General features: G+C 37.2%; 1 protein-coding gene across 1 annotated transcript in view; it reads right to left on the bottom strand.

Moving 5' to 3' along the window:
• The window catches only part of LOC136877780 (calpain-B-like), a gene marked incomplete at its 5' end in the record, with an annotated part of 257,610 nt that overhangs the window by 80,708 nt on the left and 148,919 nt on the right, over window positions 1-27,983 (bottom strand). The window contains 2 exon segments of the mRNA XM_068228743.1: window positions 2,940-2,982; window positions 25,105-25,322. Coding sequence (XP_068084844.1) covers window positions 2,940-2,982; window positions 25,105-25,322 — 261 coding nt within the window.

Genomic DNA, 27,983 nt, shown 5'->3' with positions numbered 1-27,983 from the left:
CCCGAATTCCCTTGTCCACTGTTCTTGAAGAATCTGGTCACTACCTTCGTTAAATTTCTGTTTTGTTTTTCTTTGACACCGGAACATTGTTTGTGAGCTCCGTATACAAACGATATTCAACAAACAGTAACACACAATGAATGATTAAGAGCTACTGGCTACCACACACACGTCAAACTTCACTCACTGACTGACTGACGGCAAGATTTTCGATATTAACTTCTTACATGTTAAACACTATGACTATACGATCCATGAGATATGTATAGTCTGTAGCACAAGACGTATATAAAAACTAATATGTTCATCGTGTTCGCGTGTCACCTAGTGACACACGTGGTATAGGTTCACCATCCCTGCCCTAAGAGTACCAATGGCTTGGGCTGGATGAGTTTTCTTAGGTGCGGTGATGATTCCCTTAGTGTAGGAAATGACACTGGAACCCATCAAACTGCATCTCTCACCAAGTTAGAGGTGGCTGCAGAAGGCGTCTGCACTCCAGGTTAGGAGCGGCCTCGTCACCTGCCGGCAGCAGCTCTAAAATACCCTTGGGAGTGGCGAACCCATCATAACAAAAGCCTGAAATGAGCGAAAATATGGTGTGACCTTGGAAAATGCTAGGGCGTTCCTGGCAGGTGGTGCATGCTTCTTCAGATACTGGAGGAGCTGTGAGAAGTGGGCAACTAGTATCACAATATATCTGAATCAGGGTAGTTAACATCCTAAACTTGACAGACAAGACCAAAGAGCTGATAGAGTTTGTGAAAGAAAAGGACGTAGCCATCCTTGGTCTTAATGAAACAAAATGGAGAGGAAGAGAGGGAGAAAACTGAAGGAAAGGTACAGGCTGTTTTACAGTGGAGGACAGGATGCAGTAAACAGAGTAGGAATGATCATTAGAAAGGATGTCCTGGAATATGTGAAGGAGGTGAAGAAGATCAATGACAGAATGATTATAGCAAGGATAAAGTTTGAGACAGGAACACAAGATCTGTTCCAAGTTTATGATCCACAAACTGGAAATAAAGAAGAGAATGCAGAACAGTTTCTTGATTTCTTGAAGAGGTGGAGAAATACACTGAAGAACAGAAGTAATTATAATGGAAGATACGAACGCACAAGTGGGAAGAGAGAAACTGGGATGCTGTATGGATATGGCAACAATAACAAGAACAGGATATTTTAAGTAACTTTTGCCAGAGGAACCAATAGGAACCACATGGTTCAGGGAGAATAATAACCAGAAGATTAGCAGGTTTGAATGGGGAGATAGAAGATGAAAACTTTGATGGATTAACATATTATTGGAAAAAGGACATCGGAAAGGTCTTATGGATGTTACAACTATGCCTGAGGAAGACTTTGGGGATGACACTAGAGCAGTGATAGCAAAGTTGAAAGTAGGTGGGATAATAAAACTACAAGGAAAAGCATAAGAAAGATTAGGATCTAGAGATCGAAGGAAAAGGAGTTTCAGGAAGAATTTAGGACAGAATTACAAAAACTGATGCCAAGGTCAGATATTAGCCATGTTGAACAGGAAGGGAACAATTTTAAGAGAGTTTTTGTAAAGTATGTGGAGAAAACATGTGGCAGAACATCGGGAAAGATAAGATATATGATACAGAATGATAGAGTGAAAGAAAAACTGGAAGGAATGGAAAACACAAAAGACTGAAGAGAGTAAAGTAAGATACATAGAAGTGAAAAGAGTTTGCAAGAAAGTAGTAGCCGAAGAAAAGTTGGAAGTAAAGGAAGATATTAATTTTGCGAAAAAATTATTATTTGGAACTATAAGAAAATAATTGGAATTATAAAAAAAGAAAGATCAATTAAGAATCAATGGATAACTCAGTAGATGCTAGACCTGATTGATGAACGATGAAAGAACAAAAATGCAAGAAAAGAGGAGGGTAGATACAAATAAAGGTGATTAAAGAATGAAGTGGATAGAGAGTGCAGGACAGCTAAGAGAGAATGGCTGAAAAAGAAGTGCAAGGATGTTGAAGGTTGTATAGTCCTAGGAAAGATAAATGCTGCATACAGAATCAAATGTGAGACCCAGTTTTGAGGTCAGAATTCGACAGAGCTTTGAGAGACCTAAAATTGGAATTGATTGAAGTGATTACATACCATCAGAATTACTGACTGGAAGTTTTAAAATTGTCACACTATATTTTAATGAACTTTTATTTTTTACAATACACTACTCTTTAATGTATAATATTTTTCTAGTTATGTTTTAGAATGCCTCTTTTTAATTTATTTGTTAACCAGCTGATGATGGTCCTACGGGAACCAAAACATGTTCTGGTGTTATAAAAGAATGTCTTTTCATGATTTATTAATAGTGTAAAGTCTTTCTTAACAGTGCAATAAAGGGTGGAAAAATATAATTTTCTCGTAGGAGTCAATTTTTAATGATTTGTAAGTCAATACAGAATCATCATGAGGTGTAATTTTTTCTATCATAAATAGGATGTTGTTTTACTTTAGATTAAACATTACTAATAATACAAATGTGACACATTGTAGTATGCCTCATAAACTAGCAAAATTTCTATATTTTCAGTAAACACCATAAGAAAATTTACTTATTGTTATTAAGGAAAAAACAAATTAACACTGAAACTCGAGATGACAACAAAATATGAATCAAACTCTCACTGTAATGAAGACCACCTCCGTAGTGTAATGGTTAGCACTATTAACTGCTGTCTTTGGAGGCCAGGGTTTGATTCCTGGTATTGCCATAGATTTAAAAATGGCAGGATGACTGGTATATGGTTAAAATGGATGATGCAGCTCACCTCCATTGGGGGTGTGCCTGGAAAGAGTTGCACCACCTCAAGACGAGGACAAGACTTCATTTTTTACTTTTTTACTATAGCAAAAATGAAAATGGGATATGAAATAAAATTGCAAGCGACAATACATACCCTGACATCAGTCTCTGGCATGCCTAATACTTCATCGTGCTCCCTGTAAAAAGAATAGGCAATTTACATGCTATTCACTACATGAGATATTAGTAATATCATACTTACTCACCTATAATAACCCATATTTTTCTTAATTTCCAACTTCAGTAATAGGGGACGGTATAATAGGTAAAAATTTCACATAATATAGACTAGGTTGGCATGGTTTGGTAGCAGAAAAGGAACATCTAGCATCTTTAAATCAACACACAAGATAGTTATTAAAATCTATTCTTTACGCAAAAAGTTATATTAGTACCTTTAAACAGTTTTGTATCAGTCCCCTCCTTCATTACCACAGCTGACTGGTCACATGGTTAAACACCGTGCAGCATTGCAACGTCAGAGTCTTGCGACAAAGCGGCGAAAATCAATCACTTTTTGGTATAATCTCATGGAAGCCACCAGCATAGTGACGTCCTTCTCCGCAAACTTAGTCCAGTCCAACGCATAAAGCATTCTGATCAACCTCTACTTACTTTAAAAGTTTTCCCCGTAATACCAAGACTTTGTGCAATTTAATGTGTTTTAAACTTTATAATTTTGTAAATTACAGCATTGCCATTCTCTTTTGCTTCCTTGCTTCCCTACTTCCACAACCATTTCTAACTCTGTTTCTTTCCAACCTGCCCCTCATTCTTAGTCTCTTTACTTCTCTGTTATAATATAGTAGATCTTTAACATTCCTTTACATCTTTAAAGGTAAAAACCTATTTTTACATTCCTCAACAATTGCTTTAAACCCATCCCAGAATCTGTTTATATTACCGTTTTCCACCGATCATAGTTACTTTTTAGAAACTCCCTCATGCCTGTTTTATCATCCATATGGTACTGCCTATTAGTCCTAATTTTAATACCTTCCTTTCTTTCACATTTATTTTTAACTGCGACAAAAACAGCTTCATGATCTCTAATACCATTTATTACTTCGGTTTCTTTATAGAGCTCATCTGGTTTTACCAGCACCACATCACTCTAGTTGGTTCCATCACTTTCCATTTTAACTTATTTGCTATTTGTTGGTCATGGCTTCTGTCGTACGTATTACCTTCCTGATTGACATTTAGTAAATTAAGATCACCCACTACTATCACGTTCCTTTCCATATTGTTTCCCACATAGCTGATTATCTTATTAAATAATTCTGAATCAGTGTCAGCGCTACCCTTTCCCGGTCTGTATACTCCAAAGACATGAAGTTGCCTATTATCTTTAGAGATAAACCTAACGTATCCACAAAGATGCACACGAGATACTGTCAGTTGGTACAGAATTATTTTATTGACTTCTATTTACAAATTAAACACACACATAACCTTAAACACTGGTGTCACAAACAAAACACTCACATCACAAAAGTGCCATTTAAAAAAATGCCAATCCCTGCACATGGAGATTGCAACCTTAACACACAGTTGACACCCATTCTCTTGGGTTGAAAACGTTGACTGCTTAAAAGCATGACACAGCACATGGTCACAAGTATATCCTTGCTACACCATAACTCTACTAAACAGCAACTCATTATAACCAATAACTCGTCAAACAATAACTCTGCTGAACTATCACCGTCAAGATCGTCTCCTTATATATGTGCCTGAGCAGGCTTCCGGAAAGATACATTACAAAAGAATTTTAGAGTGCCTAGTACATAGATTATAATGTACAGAATATTCTCCTTGTTCTAGTGTCTATTACCATTCTGGAAGTTGCAGTGTGTTTCATAATTTACAGTAAGATTACAAATTATATATACAGGTAAGAATAAATTATAATACAGGTTCTTACATTAATTGAACTGATATGAATGTTTATGTACAGCACATGTTTCATGGCATAACCTCATACACAATACAATCATTCGACTACGTAAATGATAATAATACTAAATGGATGTACCTCACTTCATAGCCATACATACAAATAATAATAATAATAATAATAATAATAATAATAATAATAATAATAATAATAATAATAATAATAATAATAATAATAATAATAATAATAATAATTCAAGCTCGTTCTTGCATTATTTACCCATGGGTGAGAGAATACTGTTTTCAAGTTATATCTGTTTATTGCACTTGCGTCAAACCTTACATGTAGAATTTCATGCTTGTCATCTTTAACTTTTTTGTAGCTTACAAATTCTTCTTTTACCAAAGTAAATACTACCCCCACTACCATTCCTATCCTATCTCTACGATACACACTCCAGTGAGAATTTTTCTGCATCCATTATATCATTATCATTTACAATATCTGTATACTGTATATAAATGACTTGAAATGGCATATGGCTTTTAGTGCCGGGAGTGTCCAAAGATATGTTCGGCTCGCCAGGTTCAGGTGTTTTGATTTGACGCCCATAGGCGAACTGCGCATCGTGATGAAGATGAAATGATGATGAAGACGAGACGTACAGCCAACCCCCTTGCCAGCGAAATTAACCAATTATGGTTAAAATTCCCGACCCTGCCAGGCATTGAACCTGGCACCCCTGTGACCAAAGGCCAGCACGCTAACCATTTAGCCATGGAGCCAGACATTAAATTACTTACTTCTATTTCCTTCTTTACAATACTTCTGCAGTTGAGCACTAACATTTTTACGTCATCCCTACCTGATTTCCAGTTTCCTGTACCCTTCTCATCACTCCCTAGGTCACCCTGTTTCCCTTAATGTACCTCCCTGTAACCCTTCTAAATAAATTTCCTAACTTATACAGTATGTACCACCATGGTTTAAGTGAAGACCATCTGAGCGCAGATCCCTGTCTCCTACACACCCATTATAATCTTGGAATCTCTCTCCCAGTTTCCCACATTGCCACTCCATAGTCTCATTTAAATCCCCAATCACCTTCCAGTCAGTATCCCTCCTACTGCACCTTTTAATTTGCGACCTTTTCCGGTACCTCTGTCTTATGTTATTGCGCCACGTTGGGCGACCAATTTAATGCACCGTTTGGTTTATTAATGTTCCCGCGGTGACTTCCTCTATTGCGCCGCGCTGGAGCATTAATTAAATATACACCGGGCGAGTTGGCCGTGCGCGTAGAGGCGCGCGGCTGTGAGCTTGCATCCGGGAGATAGTAGGTTCGAATCCCACTATCGGCAGCCCTGAAAATGGTTTTCCGTGGTTTCCCATTTTCACACCAGGCAAATGCTGGGGCTGTACCTTAATTAAGGCCACGGCCGCTTCCTTCCAACTCCTAGGCCTTTCCTGTCCCATCGTCGCCATAAGACCTATCTGTGTCGGTGCGACGTAAAGCCCCTAGCAAAAAAAAATTAAATATACACCTATTTAAACATTGCTCCGGCTACGAAATTCACAACATCGGGTTAAGAATCATACCTAGACTCTGTATTATATCATTTACGGATAATTTACATGAAAACTGGGATATCATGTATGAACACGAGCAATAACAATATGGTGCATATTCGTTTCTCAGGGTAAATTACTTTCATTGTATTCCCATATACTCTAGATAAGTCGTAGATTCCGTTGAAGAGTAGCTATATGCTCAACCAGACATTCATTCTCCATACATTTAGGAAATTGCCTGATCAACGCTTAGTATTCGGTATAAACAAATTCAATTGATCCATATATTATCTTATTACTACGTACTATAAGTTACTTTAGGAATAGAAACGCAATATTAATACTACATCCAGTTTATTAGCATGCTAATATATTATAAAGTGGAATATCAATGCATCTATCGGCAATAAAGAAAAGAAAATCGTACGAAATTACAAAGATCATTCTTAAATTCTTGACTTCTGAGATAAACATAGTTGAAAATCTTTAAATTACCATTATATTTGTTTACATTTACGTTAACCTTCAATAATATTTCATATTTTCAGTATTTAAGTTGATTCATGGGGAAAAGTAGGGACCAAAACTTTATTCATCAAGGGGAAGTGGAATATCTTCCTGTTAATACTGTTTGGGATTGTCTTTGGGGCATCATTTAGGTTTCATCTTTCTTTTCGGTCTATTTGTCTGAATTTATTTGGATACTTGTTTGGATTCTCACTTCTGACTCATCACGTCACGAGATAAGTATTACTACGTTGTTTAAATCTGGGTTCAAAAACACCAATACAGTTATTAACATTCCTCTCATAGCCAAAAATTGAGTAAATTAAAACTGTACACCATCATATGTACATAATAAACCAAATATCCTTACTACAGAGTGCAATAGATATAATAGTAAATCAGTCCAACCTGCGAAAATCGTGCCACGAATTCCTAATCATATGCCAATGTATTTACTTATTCTCAAATATCTCTTTGCTGTGCCAAGATTTTGTCAAAGAAAACCGTTCTTCATATTAGTGTTGTCGCACTGAACTTCAAATATTTATATATGCGAGACTCCATTTTATTCTTGTATATTTATATTACGTAACGTATAACAAACAAGTAACCTATCAATACCTTCAGCTTGGAAGTCATTACGAAACATATTATGTTTGGCTCAAGTCATACACTCAACTTAACATGGCCTGAACACTTCACTTGCAGTGCTAATCCTAATATAAATATTATACGTAACACAGGAATTCGCAACTCAATCAGCTATCCCTTATTCATGCAACGAACAGAAAACATATCTCCTCATACTAACTACATCTTGCCACATTAATATTCCATTTCCTTTATATATACCTCCATATTTAAAAACATATTCATTTAACTCCATTTAAATAACCCCTGTGTTACGGTAGAAATACTTAATAGCCTGAATATTCTTTCACTCACTGCAACTCCGTAATATTTCAACATTTCCTTACAATACAATTATCATACTGGCCATGACTTCAACTCATATTGACCTCAAATATTAGGTTACGTCTCGTATCTCGCATGCATTTTCTACAACCACAACTGGTTTAACGTTTCACGGTCTGCTCCTATAGATTAGCACTACACATGCATATGTACTCAATCTGACCTTGTTTCCATTAACCCAAAATTATCTCATAAGCACCATAGTTATACTGCAGAAATTGGCACATATCATCGGTTAATAATTGGCATTTATACTCTAATATCCGTTCATTGGCACTAAATCTCTTACTTCTAGCACTCCTGCACACATACGAAATATTTTTCATCAACTAATTTCAAATTCAATACGATGCAACTCATAATACTTATCTCGTAACGGGATTTTGCTGCTGGATTTCTCCTGGTCTAGGACATCTTGGAACAGGCAGCCATCGCAGTCCAAAGGTTACGTCATCTGCGGCTCCGGCTGGGAATCTTGGCTTGAGCTATTTCATCTTGAGCGATCAATTCCATCTGTTTAAGCTGACTCCATCTTGTCACCAGTTCTCATGAAATGATAAAACAACAAATACATGGTAGAATGCATATTTCACTGGTGAATAGTAGGTTACTCAATACGTATTAATTGTCTTGTGATTCTCGTATTGGTCGTAAATATCTTTCTTAATTTGATAATTTCTTTAACTCGGCCTACTTTTTGTTAATTCTTTAGCCTAAACAGATATTGTTTCCCACTTGGAAACAATAAATTATGCCTTCCTTAGCATAAATTTGCCGCTATAATATTGATTTCGGCAATGTTCGACTCGGCTGTAGTCTCTTTTTGCTTCTGAATTTGGCTGTTGTAATAATAAATATTCTCCTTCAAATCTTCGTTTTTCCTGCCGATATTTTGCAGATAAAGTCTTCAACGATGTCTGTATATTATTACTTTAATATTTAACGTTGCGCTAATCTTTTTCTTCTCCTTCAGTAGGTTGTGCTGATCCTCTTCAACTCGTAACTTTTCTCAAGGTAGTCAAGAATCGGTTCCATTCAAATTTTTTTATGGTCCATCATTATATAATCTTGAGATTCTTTTCTTTGCGACCGGTCGATATCGATTTACTATTTCTCTACTCTGTGCATTTGCACATTGCCTGAAGCTATTGTACGCCATATTTGTCCACTGTTTCCATGATATTTACGGCCGCTAATGTAATGTCATGGTACACTACACAGTATTCCACTGATAACAATCTTAGCTTCCTTAAACTTCAACCACCGAGCTTGATAGCTGCAGTTGCTTAAGTGCAGCCAGTATCTAGTATTCGGGAGATAGTAGGTTCGAACCCCACTGTCGGCAGCCCTGAAAATGGTTTTCCGTGGTTTCTCATTTTCACACCAGGCAAATGCTGGGGCTGTACCTTAATTAAGGCCATGGTTGCCTCCTTCCAACTCCTAGCCCTTCCCTGTCCCATCGTCGCCATAAGAACTATCTGTGTTGGTGCGACGTAAAGCAGCTAGCAAAAAAAAACTTCAACCATGCTGCATTTACCGGATTCCACACATCCCCAACTATGTTGGTACTTATACCTGCTTGTCTTACGTTGTTGGTACCAATGTGAAACACTACCAACTTCTCGTTTCCCTCCTCCTTCTCTTCTACTTTCCTCAACATCTTCCTCAACCTAATTCCTGGATAACACTCTACCCTGGTTCCCTTTCCTCCACACACTTTCCCCACATGTCTAACAATGGAATCCCCCATGAGCAGAGCCTCAAACATGCCCATCTCATTTGATCCCCTTCCCTCCTGGTCAGCACTATCTTTCCTGAGAGCTGCATAATGCATAATGAATGCTGAATACCAATGAAAACAAACTGTTATTCGACAATACCTGTGTCACACAGAAATACAGAGGGCATTGTTTATCAACAGTACACATCTCTAGTTCCCTACAGTGTGCATTGTTCGAAGTTATATTGCAAAGGAAATCAAATATACAAAGATAAGCGAGGCACTGCATCACTGTGAGCTGAGCTTGTCATTTGATTCATGTGCCGAAATACCACGCACGAACACAGCTAGTCATATGATGCAAATCTGTTAAAAATTACGAAACTGGGTAAAAGTTTTCACCAGACCATCTACAGTTCATAATAACAAATTTAGAATGTGTAACTAAGAGAACATTAGTGAAAATAGACAAGTTACTATCTTGCCATTTATTTCTGCAATTTCCACAGCACTTCTTCATGAAACTCAGTCTAGTTGACTCATACTGAGTCTATATACTATATACTCACCAGATATTGTAATAGGAGTTGAATCATGGCTGAGAAATGATATAATGGATGCAGAAATACTATACACTCACCATATATTGTAATAGGAGTTGAATTATGGCTGAGAAATGATATAATGGATGCAGAAATTTTCTCACTGAACTGGAGTGTGTATCGTAGAGATAGGATAGGAATGGTGGGAGGGGGAGTGTTCATTCTGGTGAAAGAAGAATTTGTAAGCTAGGAAAAAGTTAAAGATGACAAACATGAAATTCTAGGTGTAAGGTCCATCTCTAAAGATAATAGGCGACTTGATGTCTTTGGAGTGCACAGACCGGGAAAGGGTAGCACAGATGCTGATTCAGAATTATTTGGTAAGATAGTCAGCTATGTGGGAAATGATAAGGAAAGGAACGTGATTGTAGCGGGTGATCTCAACTTACCAAATGTCAATTGGGAAGTTAATGCGAACGACAGGAAGCATGAGCAACAAATGGCAAATAAGTTAAAATGAGAGGGGCATCTGATCCAGAAAGTGATGGAACCAACTAGAGGGAAGAATATTCTGGATGTGGTGCTCGTAAAACCAGATGAGCTCTATAGACAAACTGAAGTAATAGATGGTATTAGTGATCACGAAGCTGTTTATGTGGTAGTTAAAAGTAAATGTGAAAGAAAGGAAGATATTAAAATTAGGACTATTAGGCAGTACCATATGGCTGATAAAACAGGTATGAAGGAGTTAAAAAAAAGTAACTATGATTGGTGGAAAACGATAAATAAAAATTTAAAGAGACACTGGGATGGGTTTAAAGCAATTGTTGAGGAATATGAAAATAGGTTTGTACCTTTAAAGGTGGTAAGGAATTGTGACGTACCCACTTGGCCCACAGATTAATGACAAATTTATAACGTGGCGGGTCACTTTAATATTAAAATAAATAAATGATATGTCATGGTTTCTCCAGAAACAGTATCCCAAGGGCGCCAGTCTTCAAGCTTATGGCTTGAAAACAAAAGTAGATAATTAATAATAATAATAATAATAATAATAATAATAATAATAAATAAAAATACGTAACGAGACTCAAAAAACTCCCAGGGGTGGGGTGAACGGAACACAAATCATTAAGTACACTAACTTGGAATTTAAGGATCATTAGTAATTATTTCATAAAATACCAATTAAAACAGCTATTTATTAAGATGAAAAACGTGACGTAACGGCGTATTAACGAAATCTGAACTTACGGAAGCAAAAGAAAAAGTGAATGAAATTAACTTTAAGAAAATGAACTGTTGCGCGAAGACTTGCAGTAACTTATGCCATAAGCTCACCAAATGTAGACTCTGTTGTCTTGAAGCTGAAGATGGGTGGATCTCTCGTACAGGCTGCCTCATCTGTTGTTGGATTCCAGTCCTACATCCACATTTCCTGTCTTTAACACTTCCTATTGTACTCCTTACATAAAGTCGTAACGAGTCCTAATTTTAAGTGCAAAACCACCATGGGTTATGTTCATGAAGAGAATACCTTCGTATTCTTCCGTATTACGGAACAGTAGCGTAGCTAAACTCATAATAAAAGCTCTCCTGCCCTATACTAGTCAAAAACCGGTCTCCCGATGACTACCTCTCGTCATTGAGATAACAAGTCCCAATGAGAGTAACTTTTGAGTAGAATATACTCAGATGCGAAGTGAATTAAGTTAAAATCTTCTCCGATGTGTAGACGTAGAATCGTAGTAAGAGTATCTTCCAAGCGTGAGAATCAGAATCAGAATGTCCGAATCTCCGAAACTGAATGTGAGTCTGAATGAGAATGTTAGTGTCCACTCCAGCCCTTGTCGGTGGTATATATCGGTTCAAAAGTCTCCTTCCATCAGCCATATCACATGGTCCAGTAAGATTCGAGGTCTCATCCCTTCTCCCTTGTATTGCTGTGGATCCATCACGTTGCTTCGTTACGTTCATTCACATAGGCTGAACTTTCCCGCTGAAATAAAGCGTCTCGAAACTGAGTTTGAAAAGTGGGTGTTAATAATGTATCAACTGTCTTTTCATGAGGTGGAGAGGGTAAGGTCTCTCGTAACCTCGATGACGTACTTTTCCTGGAACTGGGCTGAAATTAGCCTGCTGACTCTGGTCACCTCACAACGGCTATTGGAAAATTTACTGCAAGTTATAAATATGCGTGATGTTGAAATACTTTACCCAATAATTTGTTCGTTCAGAATACGTTATAGTCGCGATACAAAGAAATGAAATGATGATTGAAATGGATGATAAAAGCCCTATATATATACACATATTAATTTAAAATGACCTATCAGTGATTAAATATATATATATATATATTATCAATTAAATATATAGTTCAATAATTAAAAACATTCAGTGATGTCCCAAACATCACATTCGCCCCTCTGAGCCTGAAACAAGTAGTACTTCGTTGAGGGCTCACACCCACACTTTGCCACTTACGTTACACTTGTTTCCAAAACAACTGTACATTCATTCATTACTGTATACAACATAACACTATTTTACAAAATTACAACTTGATGATTTCACCTACAACTTAATAACAAATAATATATAACACTTCAAAATTTCCATTAAAACACAATATTACAACTTAGCGAGTTTCTGATGTCTCACTTTCTCAAATGTTCGTCATCTCTTGCTGATTTTATGAATCCAGTGTATGCAACACTTGACAATTCAATTTAGATCTGTACAAAATTTACACAAACAAAATGCATCGTATTACTCTTTCAAGTGTTTATACGTTCTTGCTGTATGACTATCACTTCACACACGCTAACACATTCACGTGGTTTTAGCCTAGGATAAAATTATTGCAAGTCTTTATGATGACTTCTTATAGTCTACGGGGAATTTACAAATTTTAAACTGCAATATTAATGATCCTCGTTATATAATCAAATACTAGATAACCCATACATGGCGTTACGTAAAGAGAACAGACGTAACCTTGGTAATGAACTCGTGTCAATCGTATACACACACATCGTGTAGCAAGCAAAACAAAACTTGGGAAACTCCACCTACCAGAGAGCAGTCACTCCACGCTGCGACAGGTGTATATTATATAAGAGGTAAGCGTGGCCTGGCTCACTGACCTATATTCCAGGACTATGGAAAATCCACCGGTCTCGTAATATATTTACGTAAACTTCTAATGTTGTACGTACCCATTAAAATGCAATCACCGTCAGATAATTTATAAGCACACGGTCCTAGTTTCTTATGTATACGATAAGGTCCTTGATATAAAAGGAAAAACTTTTTTGTGACTATCTTCGCTGTTAGATAACATGGGAACTCTCAAAAGAACAAGGTCACCTATCTCAAATTCATCCAATACCTTACGTTTTTGCTGCTTCTTTCGAAGGTTGCCAGCTTTTACTAGGTTTTCTCTGGCCAATCTAACATAAAATTCAGCATTACGCTGCGGCACCTCAGTAATACCCAATACTCTCACCAATTCATTTTGTGGCTTAGTACCGAAATGAACTTGCAAAGGTGTCAATCTAGCACTTTCGTGCTGAACGGCATTGATCCATGTCTCTATAAGGGATAAATTCGCTACCCAAGCGGAATGCCTCTCGTGAACTAGTGACCTAAACATGCGCGCTAGCTCCTTCATCACCCGTTCACACATGTTCCCCTGAGGATTTCTGATGGATGAATGGACCTTAGTAATACCTAATTCTCTAATTACGGCTTTCCACTTCTTCGATGTAAATTGTGGTCCACTGTCTGACAATATTCTCTGAGGAGTACCTAATTCAGGGACATACTTCTCTTGGATTATACGACTACAGGATTTTCCTGTTGCTTTCCTCATAGGGTATAATCTGACCAGTTTAGAAAAAGCGTCTATCAAAACGAAAATATATTGAAAGCCGTATTGTCCTTTTACAATAGGACCGAAAAGGTCGATACACACCAAGTCACCAGATTTTTCTGCAATTACTGCCTGACGAGGTCCCTCTAAATAACGGTTCGGTATCTTACTTCTCTGACATAGATCACAAGTGGCAAGAACTTTTCTGATTTCTCTTCCCATCTTGTCCCAGATAAAATTCTGTTGGATTTCATACAGAACCTTATTAGCACCATAATGCCCTAATTCCCTGTGGATGAACCAAATTAACTCCACACGTAGCGATTTGGGTACACATATAGCCCATTTATGTTCGCTACATTTTCTAGCTAGAAATCCGTCTAACAATTTAAAAACGTGTCTACCGCGAGTCACAGTAACCTGCTCACCTCCCTGAAGTACAGACAAAGATTCCCTACATTCTTCGTCCACAGACTGTTCCACCAACAGGTTGCGTAATCTGTTTAGAGCAGGCTTATTGTCCTTACTAAGGCATGCACAAATTAAAATGCCTTCCTGTGTTTTCAGGAAACTTCCTTCATCACACAATTTCTGATCTCTGGACAACAGATCAGCAAGGACATTGTCTTTTCCTTTTATATGCACAACAGAAAAATCGTACTCCTGTAAGGCCAGTATCCACCTACTAACCCTATTGGATGATAGCTTACATGTAGGTATAAATGAAAGAGCATGGTGATCAGTCCTAATCTCAAATTTAACACCTAAAACATACATCCTAAATTTACTTAAGGAATACACAATAGCTAAGAATTCAAGCTCGGTAATGGAATACCGTTTCTCCGGTCCACTTAAACCTCTAGACGCTAATGACACAATTCCTAAGTCTCCGTTGTCATCCTCTTGACATAATACTCCAGCCAGACCATAGTGAGATGCGTCAGTGAGTAACACATACTTCTTATTTACCACGGGGTACTTAAGAACAACTGCTTGCCTGAAACCTTCCTTTAAATCATTAAAAGCTTTGTGGTGACCTTCTGTCCATTTCCACTTACTGCCGGCTTTTAACAAGTCTCTAAACAGCTCAAGTAAATTTGCAAATCTTAGTACAAAGCGTCTAAAGAAGTTGCATACTCCAATATACGACCTTAATTCCTTGATATTTCTAGGTGTACTGGTATTCAATATTTTCTCAATCCTTGTACTCTCAGGCGTAACCCCTATCGCAGATACACGGTGTCCCAAAAATGTGACCTCCTGTCTACCAAAAACACACTTATCTAACTTCAAAGTAAAACCAGCACGCTCTAACTCAGTAAACACCTTCTCTAAGTGACACAAATGCTCTTCAAAGGTCCTAGACGCAATCACCAGATCATCAATATAAACCGTGGCGAAATCACCTGTATCATCACCTAATGCAATATTTAATGCTCTAATTAAGGCTGCAGAACTAGTCTTCGTCCCGTAGGGAACGCGCTGAAACTGATACAAGCTGTACTTATGACTAAATGCTGTCAGAGGCCTGTCCTCTACTCTCAAAGGAATCTGCCAAAAACTACTTCTTAAATCAACAGATGAAAACCATTTTTTACCCTCAAAGCCCTGAATTAACTCTTCAATAGTCTGTGATTTTAACTGGTCAGTACAAATACGTCTATTCATATCCCTCCCATCAATGCAAATTCTAACGCTCCCATCACTCTTAGGCACAACGATTTAAGAATTTACATACTGGCTATTAGACACTTCAATTATCCCATCAGCTAACATAGCTTGTATCTGATCGTCAACTGCCTTGGCATATTTGTGTGGGATAGCATACCGTGGCCCGCTGATAGGACTGTCATCCAGCACTGAAAAAGAATGTTCATAAACATGTGTTTTACCGGGTTTCTTAGAAAAAATCTCAGCGTGTTCACATAACACTACCAACAATTCGTCCCTCTGGACTTCCTCTAATTTACTGTTACTCGCAGCTTCAAATAAGGCATCCTTCTGATCCTCTTTCAACCACAACTGGCATAAATTAAACCCCTCACTGGGTTTCTCCTCATATCCAGAAACCTCAATAACACTCCACATAGAACAAACATTCGTTTTCCTCTGAATTTCATTTTTCAGTTCGAGTTTGACATACTTATTATCCCACTTCAGATTTACCGTTGCATCATCGTAATCTAGCTGAGCCGATTTTAAGTCAGCCAGTCACATCCCAAGATGAGATCAAATACAAGGTGAGGAATAACCAAACATACCTGTACTGAAATAAAACCCTCTATACAAATCGGCACCGCAACCTGCTTGCATATTTGTTTCGACTTTTTACCAACAGCTGTAATAATGAATGTAGACTTAACAGGCATCTCTTCTATCATAATACCCTGTTTAACTAAAGAGTCATACCATTCTGAACTTATACATGATTTATGACTTCCAGTATCAATTAACGCGTTAACATACGCCACCCAAACTTCTAATTGAACCACAGGATTAATCACTTCATCACCCGAATCTAAATAATTATTATCTGGTTCACACATAAGATCTTCCTTAACATCTAGGTCATATGGCAATAGTTTCATAACACAATTCCTAACTACTTCCTGGTAAGGCTGGAATTCTGACCCATCATTACAGCCTGCATTTAGTTTAAAGGTTGCGATCGTGTACCTACACTTGGCTCGTTAGTACCTTGTCCTCTGACTTGTTGGGTATTTCCCGTTCTATTTTCAGGTGCGCCACCCCTACCGTTATGCCTTGGCTGAAACTGATTACGATTCTCGTAGTTTGGCTGTCTCCTATTGTCCCTTGGTTCACTATGAGGAACAAAATTATGTGAGTTTCCTGTTCTATGCCCAATGTTTCCTAGCGCATCAAAACTCCCTAATAACTGCTCCATTTCCTGAATAGTTTTAATACTTTGCATACACGCTGCTTCGCGTACCCTGTCTGGAAAATGTCGTAACAGTAATCTGACTACATCTGAATCAGCCGTGATTCCGTCTAAATTCTGGCAAATCATGACATGTGACAAAAAATACTCAGTCATAGAGACACATTCATTATGTTTGAATTTCCCGAATACTACCCTTTCTCTTTCACGGCTTTGAACGTTTTCGTTCCAGTATTTGTCTGTGAACTTCGTCTTAAATTCCTCCAGACTTTTCATGTTACTTTTATAGACTGAAAACCAGGAACGCGTCTCTCCCACAAAAGCATGATCAATAATGTCGATCGCCTCTTCCCAGTCCATAAACCCTTCCTCAATCCGTTTCCCAAACCGTTTTTCTACTATTTTAAGAAATTCTAATGGGTTAGTTTGTTTCCCATTGAACTTCGGTAATTCGATTTCCTTACTGTAAATCCCTCCATGACTTTGCGTCTCAGTGTTACTTTGCCTTTCTCTTACTTCTCGTCGTATGCGTGCTTCTGCCATCGCTATGCGGTTATCTACATCTTTATCTCTTCTTTCAATTTCATTCACTACAGTGTTCTGTTTTTCTTTCAATGTCTTAATTTCCACTGTATTGCCTTCTACTATCGCAAACTTTTCTCTTTGTTCCCTAGTGTTGTCTTCTATTATACATTTAACGGTATCGATCTTGTTTTGTACCTGATCTTTAAATTCTTTTATTTCTTCCTTTTGGATCTCAACTTTATTTTTAATACTTGTCACCTGTGTCTCTAACTCCTGTCTAGTGTTGTTGCTTTCTTTTTCCATTAATCCCAACAACTCACTCCTCTCCTCTACAAATTTCTTTTTTACCTCTTGTTTGTTTTGCTTAGTTGTCTCTTTCTGTTCCTCTATCTGCTTGTTAAATCTTTCATTTTGCTTAAATAATTCTTGTAACTGTTTGCTATGTTCGTCCATCCTTTTATTAGCTTCGACCTTGTGTTCATTCATTGCCTTACTTAATTCTCGTTTAGTTTGTTCTACTTCATTTTTAATTTCTGATTTAGTTTGTTCTACATCTGTTTTAATTTGTTCCAATTCATTTTTTATTTCAGATTTACTATCCTCTATCTTACTTAACATTAAGTGCATCATTTCAAGTAACTGATTATTATTACCCTCACTGTTAGGGCTAACCTCCGTCTCGCCCCCCATCGTACAATCGTCTGAATCTAACGTTAACTTCGTCATTCCTACTCTTATTCCCTTCGCTATCTTCGCTCCTAATATCAGTTTCTTCCTCTACACATTTATCTAACTCTTCCTTAGAATTACCTAAAGTACTACCCTTCAGCACGTGTCCACTACGCAGCGTCATGTCTTTCTCCTCTTGCTCGGCCATGTTACCCCCAAAATCAAACACACTAGAAAAATATACTGTGGATACACAACAGTTACCCCCAAACTACTGATTTTATCCTTCTATACCAGTACTTAATGATTTACGAGCCCCTCAGTTGTGGCGACAATTTGTGACGTACCCACTTGGCCCACAGATTAATGACAAATTTATAACGTGGCGGGTCACTTTAATATTAAAATAAATAAATGATATGTCATGGTTTCTCCAGAAACAGTATCCCAAGGGCGCCAGTCTTCAAGCTTATGGCTTGAAAACAAAAGTAGATAATTAATAATAATAATAATAATAATAATAATAATAATAATAATAATAATAATAATAATAATAATAATAATAAATAAATAAAAATACGTAATGAGACTCAAAAAACTCCCAGGGGTGGGGTGAACGGAACACAAATCATTAAGTACACTAACTTGGAATTTAAGGATCATTAATAATTATTTCATAAAATACCAATTAAAACAGCTATTTATTAAGATGAAAAACGTGACGTAACGGCGTATTAACGAAATCTGAACTTACGGAAGCAAAAGAAAAAGTGAATGAAATTAACTTTAAGAAAATGAACTGTTGCGCGAAGACTTGCAGTAACTTATGCCATAAGCTCACCAAATGTAGACTCTGTTGTCTTGAAGCTGAAGATGGGTGGATCTCTCGTACAGGCTGCCTCATCTGTTGTTGGATTCCAGTCCTACATCCACATTTCCTGTCTTTAACACTTCCTATTGTACTCCTTACATAAAGTCGTAATGAGTCCTAATTTTAAGTGCAAAACCACCATGGGTTATGTTCATGGAGAGAATACCTTCGTATTCTTCCGTATTACGGAACAGTAGCGTAGCTAAACTCATAATAAAAGCTCTCCTGCCCTATACTAGTCAAAAACCGGTCTCCCGTTGACTACCTCTCGTCATTGAGATAACAAGTCCCAATGAGAGTAACTTTTGAGTAGAATATACTCAGATGCGAAGTGAATTAAGTTAAAATCTTCTCCGATGTGTAGACGTAGAATCGTAGTAAGAGTATCTTCCAAGCGTGAGAATCAGAATCAGAATGTCCGAATCTCCGAATCTGAATGTGAGTCTGAATGAGAATGTTAGTGTCCACTCCAGCCCTTGTCGGTGGTATATATCGGTTCAAAAGTCTCCTTCCATCAGCCATATCACATGGTCCAGTAAGATTCGAGGTCTCATCCCTTCTCCCTTGTATTGCTGTGGATCCATCACGTTGCTTCGTTACGTTCATTCACATAGGCTGAACTTTCCCGCTGAAATAAAGCGTCTCGAAACTGAGTTTGAAAAGTGGGTGTTAATAATGTATCAACTGTCTTTTCATGAGGTGGAGAGGGTAAGGTCTCTCGTAACCTCGATGACGTACTTTTCCTGGAACTGGGCTGAAATTAGCCTGCTGACTCTGGTCACCTCACAACGGCTATTGGAAAATTTACTGCAAGTTATAAATATGTGTGATGTTGAAATACTTTACCCAATAATTTGTTCGTTCAGAATACGTTATAGTCGCGATACAAAGAAATGAAATGATGATTGAAATGGATGATAAAAGCCCTATATATATACATATTATCAATTAAATATATAGTTCAATAATTAAAAACATTCAGTGATGTCCCAAACATCACAGAATGATAAAGATCCAATCTATATATATATATAAAAGAACATGTTCTGACTGACTGACTGACTGACTGATTCATCATCGCTGAGACAAAAGTACTGGACATAAACGAATGAAATTTTGGGGATACATTCATATTAACATGTAGGTGCTTGCTAAGAGAGGATTTTTAATATTCCATCACTAAGGGGGTGAAAAGGAGGGTGAAATTTTAAAATGAGTAGATCTATATCTCAAAACTTTAAAAGTTTACAGATGTAAAAATTGGTATCTAGAATCTTCTTTAAAAAATAAGGAAACACAAACATTTTTGTTTTTGGAAAATCCCAAAAGGTGGGGTGAAAAGGGTGAAAAAGTGGTTGAATGCCTTTAATGAGGCTACTTATATTTCAGAAACTGAAGGTATTACAGACCTGAAAATTGGTATTTGGGATCTCCTTTAAAATAAAGAATCACATATTTTTTTTGTTTTTGGAAAATCCAATTAATGGGATGGTGAAAAGTGAGGTGAATTCTTAAAATGAGTGTATCTATATCTCAAAACTTTTAAATTTTACAGATATAAAAATTGTTATTTAAAATCTCCTTTAAAAATAAAGAAATATGTATTTTTTGTTTTCGGAAAATCCCAATAGGAGGGGTGAAAAGGGGTGAAAAGCGGTTGAATGCCATTAATGAGGATACGTATATCTCAGAAACTGAAGATATTACAGACCTGAAGATTGGTATTTGGGATCTCCTTTAAAAATAAAGAAACGTGTACTTTTGGTTTTTGGAAAATCCCAATAGGAGGCATGAAAAAGGCTGAAAAAAGGGTTGAAGGCCTTAAATGAGAATACTAACTGTATATCTCAGAAATAGAAGATATTACAGATCTGAATATTGGTATTTGGGATCTCCTTTGAATATAAAGAAACATGCATTTTTGTTTTTGGAAAATCCAATTTATAGCAGTTAACCAGGAGTGACAAATTGGGGTGAATTTTTAGTAACACTATATCCACAGTATATCTGAGAAATGTAAAATGTTACAGATGTAAAAATTGGTATTTGGAATCTCCTATAAAAGTAAAGAAACATACGTGATTTGTTTTTGGAAACTCCACATAAGGGGAACTAAAAAGGGGGTGAAATTTTAAAATGAGCATTTCTACAGTATATCTCAAAGAAATTTTAAAATGAGCATTTCTACAGTATATTTCGAAAAGTTAACATGTTACCGAAGTGAAAAATAGTATCTTTTTATCTTTATTAAAAATAAAGAAACTGTTTTCTGAAAAACACTTGGGTGGAGGGGTAAAAGTGACTGAAAATGGGGTTGAATTCTTTCAGTTTGGATACTGATATCTCAAAAGCTGAAGATGTTACAGACGCAAAATTTGGTATTTGGAATTTTGTTTAAAAATAAAGGAATACCTATTTTTTGTTTTCAGGAATCGACCTAAATGGGGGAGGAAAATATGAAAAATTAGTTGAATTATTTGTATGAGGATAATATTTTCTCAAAAACAAAAGATTTTGCAGATGTGAAAGTTGGTATTTGGAATCTGCTTTAAAATTAAAGAAACACGTATTCTCAGAAAATCCAATCGGGGGGGGGGGGCATGGTGAATGAATTTAAAAATCAACTGAATTAATTGTATGAGGATACGTACATCGAATAAAAACTAAAGTTGTTACAGACGTGAACATTAGTATTTGGATCTCCTTTAAAAACAAAACAAAAAGCGTTTTTGGGAGAAATCATCTTGGGGGTGGGGGTGAAAAGGAGTTGAATTCCTTTCATGAGGACACATATATCAAAAACTGAAGATTTTAGAGTCGTGAAAATTGGTGTTTAGAAGATCCTTTACTATTAAAGAAAGAAGTATTTCTAATGGGAAATTCACTTAAGGGGGATGAGGGGGCGGGGGAGGAGTATTAATGGAAGTGAAAAAGAAGTGAATTATTTTTATGGGGATACTTATATCTCGGAACTGAAGGTAACAGATGTGAACATTGATATTTGGAATCTCCTTTAAACATAAGGAAACACGCCTTCTTTTTTCCTTGAGGAGGAGGCGGGGGGGTTGTTAATCAATTTAATGGCAATGGAGTGAAAAAGGAATTGAGACCAATTGATTTTACTGTACATAATGTACTTATTCTGATCATAAACTGATCATTTTTAATCTTTCCTGAGTTCGTTTTCAAGAAGCGCCTTTTCCTTTGGAGGACATAAAGTTATATTACAATAGAATCTCCTGGCATATACGTATAACAATTTAAACACATTTGAAATAAACGATAGGAATGACATTGACCGTGCAGTTGTTCACCTCTATAATAAGGTCAATAATGCATGGAAGTATATCATTCGTGTCGCCAGAAATCTTGTGCACTTGCCTACGCGCAATGATGGTGCTGTCAGATTGTCAGCAATGAAAATGGCAGCAGATGTAATTTACCACCAAGTAGCGGTCTTGCATTTTGCTGTGGGTTTCAGACCATCAATAATAATAATAATAATAATAATAATAATAATAATAATAATAATAATAATAATAATAATAATAATAATAATAATAATAATAATCTGGACTGTCATCAAAATGTGCGGACCGCGCTGTAAACGGGTCCTGGTCGGGTAATGACTACGATTGCGTTCCGTCCGTGGGTTCGGTACCGCCTAGGCACCCAAGGCGACACCACGCTGGATCTCCTCAAGGATTTGATCCATATTTAAAATACTTATAGGAAAAGATGGCAAAGATTCAGGATCTCAACTGACTGGGTGTAATACCTGGACCTAGCCTGGGAAGTATGAAATTGATTGCTGGAAAGACAGATTGAAAAATGGGAGTAACTTTGTCGTAATCTCTCAGAAAACGAGTTAGATCACGAATTTCAGCAGGTTATACTGTATATAAAACCTTAAGCATTCAATTACAAATTTCATTATCATACTGTAACGAAGCACGGGTATCTTGCTAGTATATTACAACAGAGAAGTAAAGAGACTAAGAAGGAGGTGCAGGTTGGAAAGAAATAGATTTAGAAATAGCTGTGCAAGTAAGGATAAATTGAAGGAACTTACTAGGAAACTGAATCTAGCATGGAAGTTACCTAAGGATAGCAGGATGGCAAGCATAATTTATTGGCGGTTATACAAATTTTAGTGAAAAATGGAAGTGTATGTATAGGTAATTTAAGGCAGAAACAGGTTCCAAGAAGGATATATTCCGGGAATCATGAATGAACAAGGGGAGTGTGTATGCAAAGATCTTCAAAAGGCAGAAGTATTCAGTCAGCAGTATGTAAAGATTGTTGGTTACAAGGATAATGCCCAGATAGAGGAGGTGACTAATACTAAAGAAGTATTAAAATTTACCTATGGCAACAATGACATTTACAGTAAGCTACAAAATTTGAAAACTAGAAAAACAGTTGGAATTGATAAGGATTTGGGGGATATACTAAAGACAATGGGTTAGGATATAGTACCACATCTGAAGAACTTATTTGATTATTGTTTGCATGAAGGAGCTATACCAAATGAATGGGGAGTTGCTATAGTAGCACCTGTGTATAAAGGAAAGGGTGATAGACATAAAGCTGAAAATTGTAGGCCAGTCAATTTGATGTGCATTGCATGTAAGCTTTGTGAAAGCATTCCTTCTGATTATATTAGACATGTTTACAAAATTAATAATGGGTCTGATAGAAAGCAATTTGTGTGTGGGATAGGTTATTCCACTGAAGCTCAACTTGTAGGATTTCAGCAAGATATATCAGATATCCTGGATTCAGGAGGTCAAATGGACTGTATTGCAATTGACCTATCTAAGGCATTTGATAGGGTAGATCATGGGAGACTACTGGGAAAAATTAGTGCAATTGGACTGAACATAAGGGTGACTGAATGGGTGGCTAAGTTTCTAGGAAATAGAACTCAGAATAGAGTAGGGAAAGGTTTATCTGTCCCTGTAATAATTAAGAGGGGAATTCCTCAAGGCAATATTATCGGACCTTTATGTTTTCTTGTATATATCAATGTAATGTGTAAAGAAGTGGAATCAGACATAAGGCTTTTTGCAGATGATTTTATTCTGTACAGAGTAATAAATAAGTTACAAGTTTGTGAGCAACTGCAAAATGACCTTGATAATGTTGTGAGATGGACAGTAGGCAATGGTATGATGATAAATGGGGTTAAACGTCAGGTTGTGAGTTTCACAAATAAGAAAAGTCCTCTCACTTTTAATTACTGCATTGATGGGGTGAAAGTTCCCTTTGGGGATCATTGTAAGTACCTAGGTATTAATATAAGGAAAGATCTTCATTCGGGCAATCACATAAATATGATTGTAAATAAAGGGTATAGATCTCTGCACATGGTTATGAGGGTATTTAGGGTTGTAGTAAGAATGTAAAGGAGAGGGCATATAAGTCTCTGGTAAGACTCCAACTAGAGTATGGTTCCAGTGCATGGGACCCTCACCAGGATTACTTGATTCAAGAACTGGAAAAATCCAAAGAAAAGCAGCTCGATTTGTTCTGGGTGATTTCCGACAAAAGAGTAGCGTTACAAAACTGTTGCAAAGTTTGGGCTGGGAAGACTTTGGAGAAAGGAGACGAGCAGCTTGCCTAAGTGGTATGTTCCAAGCTGTCAGTGGAGAGATGGCGTGGAATGACATCAGTAGACAAATAAGTTTGAGTGGTGTCTTTAAAAGTAGGAAAGATCGCAATATGAAGACAAAATTTGAATTCAAGAGGAAAAATTGAGGCAAATATTTGTTTATAGGAAGGGGAGTTAGGGATTGGAATAACTTACCAAGGGAGATGTTCAATAAATTTCCAATTTGCAATCATTTAAGAATAGGCTAGGAAGACAACACATAGGAATTCTGCCACCTGGACGACTGCCCTAAATGCAGATCAGTAGTGATTGATGGATTGATCAACAGTTCATGCTGGGTGTCAAAAATTCCGCTAAGCAATGGAAAAGAAAATGCTTGCAGTTGTGTGGAACTATCTCAAATAATATTACAATGAAGGAGGATGAGTTCCTAAAACCACATCATAACAGGGAAAAATAGATGAAAATGTAGTTCTGAATAGATTATTCTATTTCTTTTTTTAATGACCATCAGAACTTATTTCCTGCATATGCTTTTTGTGTTGGCTCCACTTACTCTAAATGGCCTAAAACAAATGTACTTACTTCATGTTGCTCTTGTTCTCAGTGAGCACCCGCAGGATGAACTCACCCTCTTCATTTGGTCTAAACGTTGATGGAACAATGCAATACACTCCAGGTGGAAGTTTAAACCGGCAACTCACTTCTCGGATATTAATAAATACAGGATAATGAGCAACAGATAGATTGTTCTTGAAGAAGTCTAGTCCTAAAGGTTTTGGCAGGTTATCTGGATCCCTGAGCTGTAATAAAATAAGTTGCATGAAATTGGTGGTGGTGATGGTGGAAGTTACTGTTTTAAGAATAAATACGCTGCATAAAATACATATTATGATTTAAGAAATAATACAGAACTAAAAACAGTAACATCACAGTAAAAAGTAAGTCACTGGTAAGGTTCAAGTTCGAAAATGAATTACCGGTACCTAGTATAGTTTCTGTCCTTGTGATCAATCCATATTCTCATTATTGTCTTAACACTGTTGACTGGAAAATAATCATAGGGATTGATTACAAGGTTAGAAAATCATTCTTTCACCTCTTCAATAACCAGACCAACTTAATTGCAGTTGACAGAAGTGTGAAGTTGCACGACAAGGGTGTCCACTTTCCCCTCTTATATTTAACGCTCTGATCACCATGCCCAAAATCAACTACCCGTAACTTCTAGTGGCTCGAGCAGAAGATTTAATTTTAATCCAATTCTTGACCTCAATTTCTACAGATTTCCGTACAGCTACATGTTCATGGTACTGTGCAGTAACACATTCTGTCACTAGATGGCACTTCACAGCAGTTTTCATTATATTTTTCACAAATCAAGAATGTGGTGCAGAGAAGTAAAACCTATGATTAACGTAGTAAATATGGTGTGAAAAAGGAAAGATAGCAGAACACAAAATAGTTAGTTTAAAAATGATATATACAACAGATAAAGAAATAGATGAATTGGGAGATACTTTTTTTCTTTTTCTAGGGGCTTTACGTCGCACCAACACAGATAGGTCTTATGGTGACGAAGGGATAGGAAAGGCCTAGGAGTTGGAAGGAAGCGGCCATGGCCTTAATTAAGGTACAGCCCCAGCATTCGCCTGGTGTGAAAATGGGAAACCACAGAAAACCATCTTCAGGGCTGCCAATAGTCGGTTTCGAACCTACTATCTCCCGGATGCAAGCTCACAGCCGCGAGACTCTACGCGCACGGCCAACTCGCCTGGTGGGAGATACTAGTAGTGTGCTTGAAGGTATGAATTGCAAATTATTTCTAGTAGGCCTAATTTGTCAATTTTAAATACAACTTTTCTTTGAATATTTATTTTTTATCACCGCATTGTACTCGAGATAAACTTTCAACATATTAGGTTGTGTTTAGTACATAAAGTACATATTAAAGAGATGTTGAGTACAAAACAAAAATGGCCAACCAGACACCAATGGGATCTGAAGCCGTAACCTCCCAATTTCTCGTTGGTTGCTCTATCTAATTGAGCTGTGGTGACCTATGTCATGTTTTTTTTCTGTTGGAAAGGATCTACGCTATAGGTCTAGCACTACTGCCATCACACTGTAGAGTGTGTGCAAGTCGCCCATTATGGGCCAAATCAGTGAATATTGAATTTTCCATTCGGAATTGCTAGGCGGGCAATAATTCCACTGGGAGATTTATCTCCCTTATGCAGTTCTCAGACTGTGCCTCTTATAAGGGCTTCTGATAAGTTCACCTGCATACACTCCAGCGTCAGTGGGTAGGGTCTGACACATCCCATCTGTTTAACTGAGTTATGGTGGCCTAGTCCTAGTCATATTTGTTTCTGTTGAATGAAGGAACCAACGTAACATCGGGAGGTTGTGGGTTTCGTTCCCACTGGTGTCCGGTTCGCCATTTTGTTTCTGAACTTAACATACGAATGTAATCCCAAAAATAAGGTCTCCTATTTTTTATAAATACATAGACCTGTTTACTTTCACACTGGGTTACATCATTTTATAGCTTGAACATTTAGCTATTTTTCTACATAATCACCATTTTGGTCGATGCATTTTTGTAGACGCTGTGACAGTTTTTATATGCCCATGTCATACCAGCTTGCCACCATGCTGTTCAGGAAGTTGTGAGCGGTGTTTCGGAAAACCTCAGCAAACAATGTACAGAGATCATCCAAGGTGATCCGCCGATTTTCACGCATGATTTGCTCAATCTTCACGACTGTCTCGATGGAAATTGACCGTCTTCCGCACTTTTGTTCATTCATCGTGAATTTTAGTCCGACCGGCTGCAAACTCTACACCACTTACGAACATTTTTGACATCCATGCACAACTCACCATACATTTCCATCAATAATTGGTGATGAATTTCAATCAGTTCAGTACCTTTCGCATTCAAAAACCAAATAACTGCGTGCACTTTGTACTTGGCGCTAACATCCAACGGGAGCTCCATTCTCAACGGCTGCCAAGCCAAGACTGAGTGTCTCAGCGCGGCGTGCGCATGTTTATATGCGAGTGCGGGAAACATTCTTCACAATATTGTGACCAACAGACACATGAACAGAGTACTGTATTTATAAAAAATTAGGAGACCTTGTTTTTGGGATTACCCTCATATATACTGTATGTTTATACTGAACAAGCCATAATATGTTCAAAGTTCATTTAGAGTACAATGTGGTCGTGAAAATTCAATATTCATTGACTTAGCCCACAATGGGCGACTTGCAAGCACTCTACAGTGTGATGGCAGTAGTGCTAGATCTGTAGCTTACATCCTTTCCAACAGAACAAATGTTACCTAAACCACCATAGCTCAGTTGGATAGAGCAACCAACATGAAATCAGGAGTTTGTGGGTTCAAATCCCACTAGTGTCTGGTTGGCTAGTTTTGCTCTCTACTTAACATTTTT

Source organism: Anabrus simplex, chromosome 7, assembly GCF_040414725.1.
Source record: "Anabrus simplex isolate iqAnaSimp1 chromosome 7, ASM4041472v1, whole genome shotgun sequence".
Lineage (NCBI taxonomy): Eukaryota > Metazoa > Arthropoda > Insecta > Orthoptera > Tettigoniidae > Anabrus > Anabrus simplex.
The sequence above is the reverse complement of the archived record's forward strand: the minus strand, read 5'-3'. Positions and strand labels throughout refer to the sequence as shown.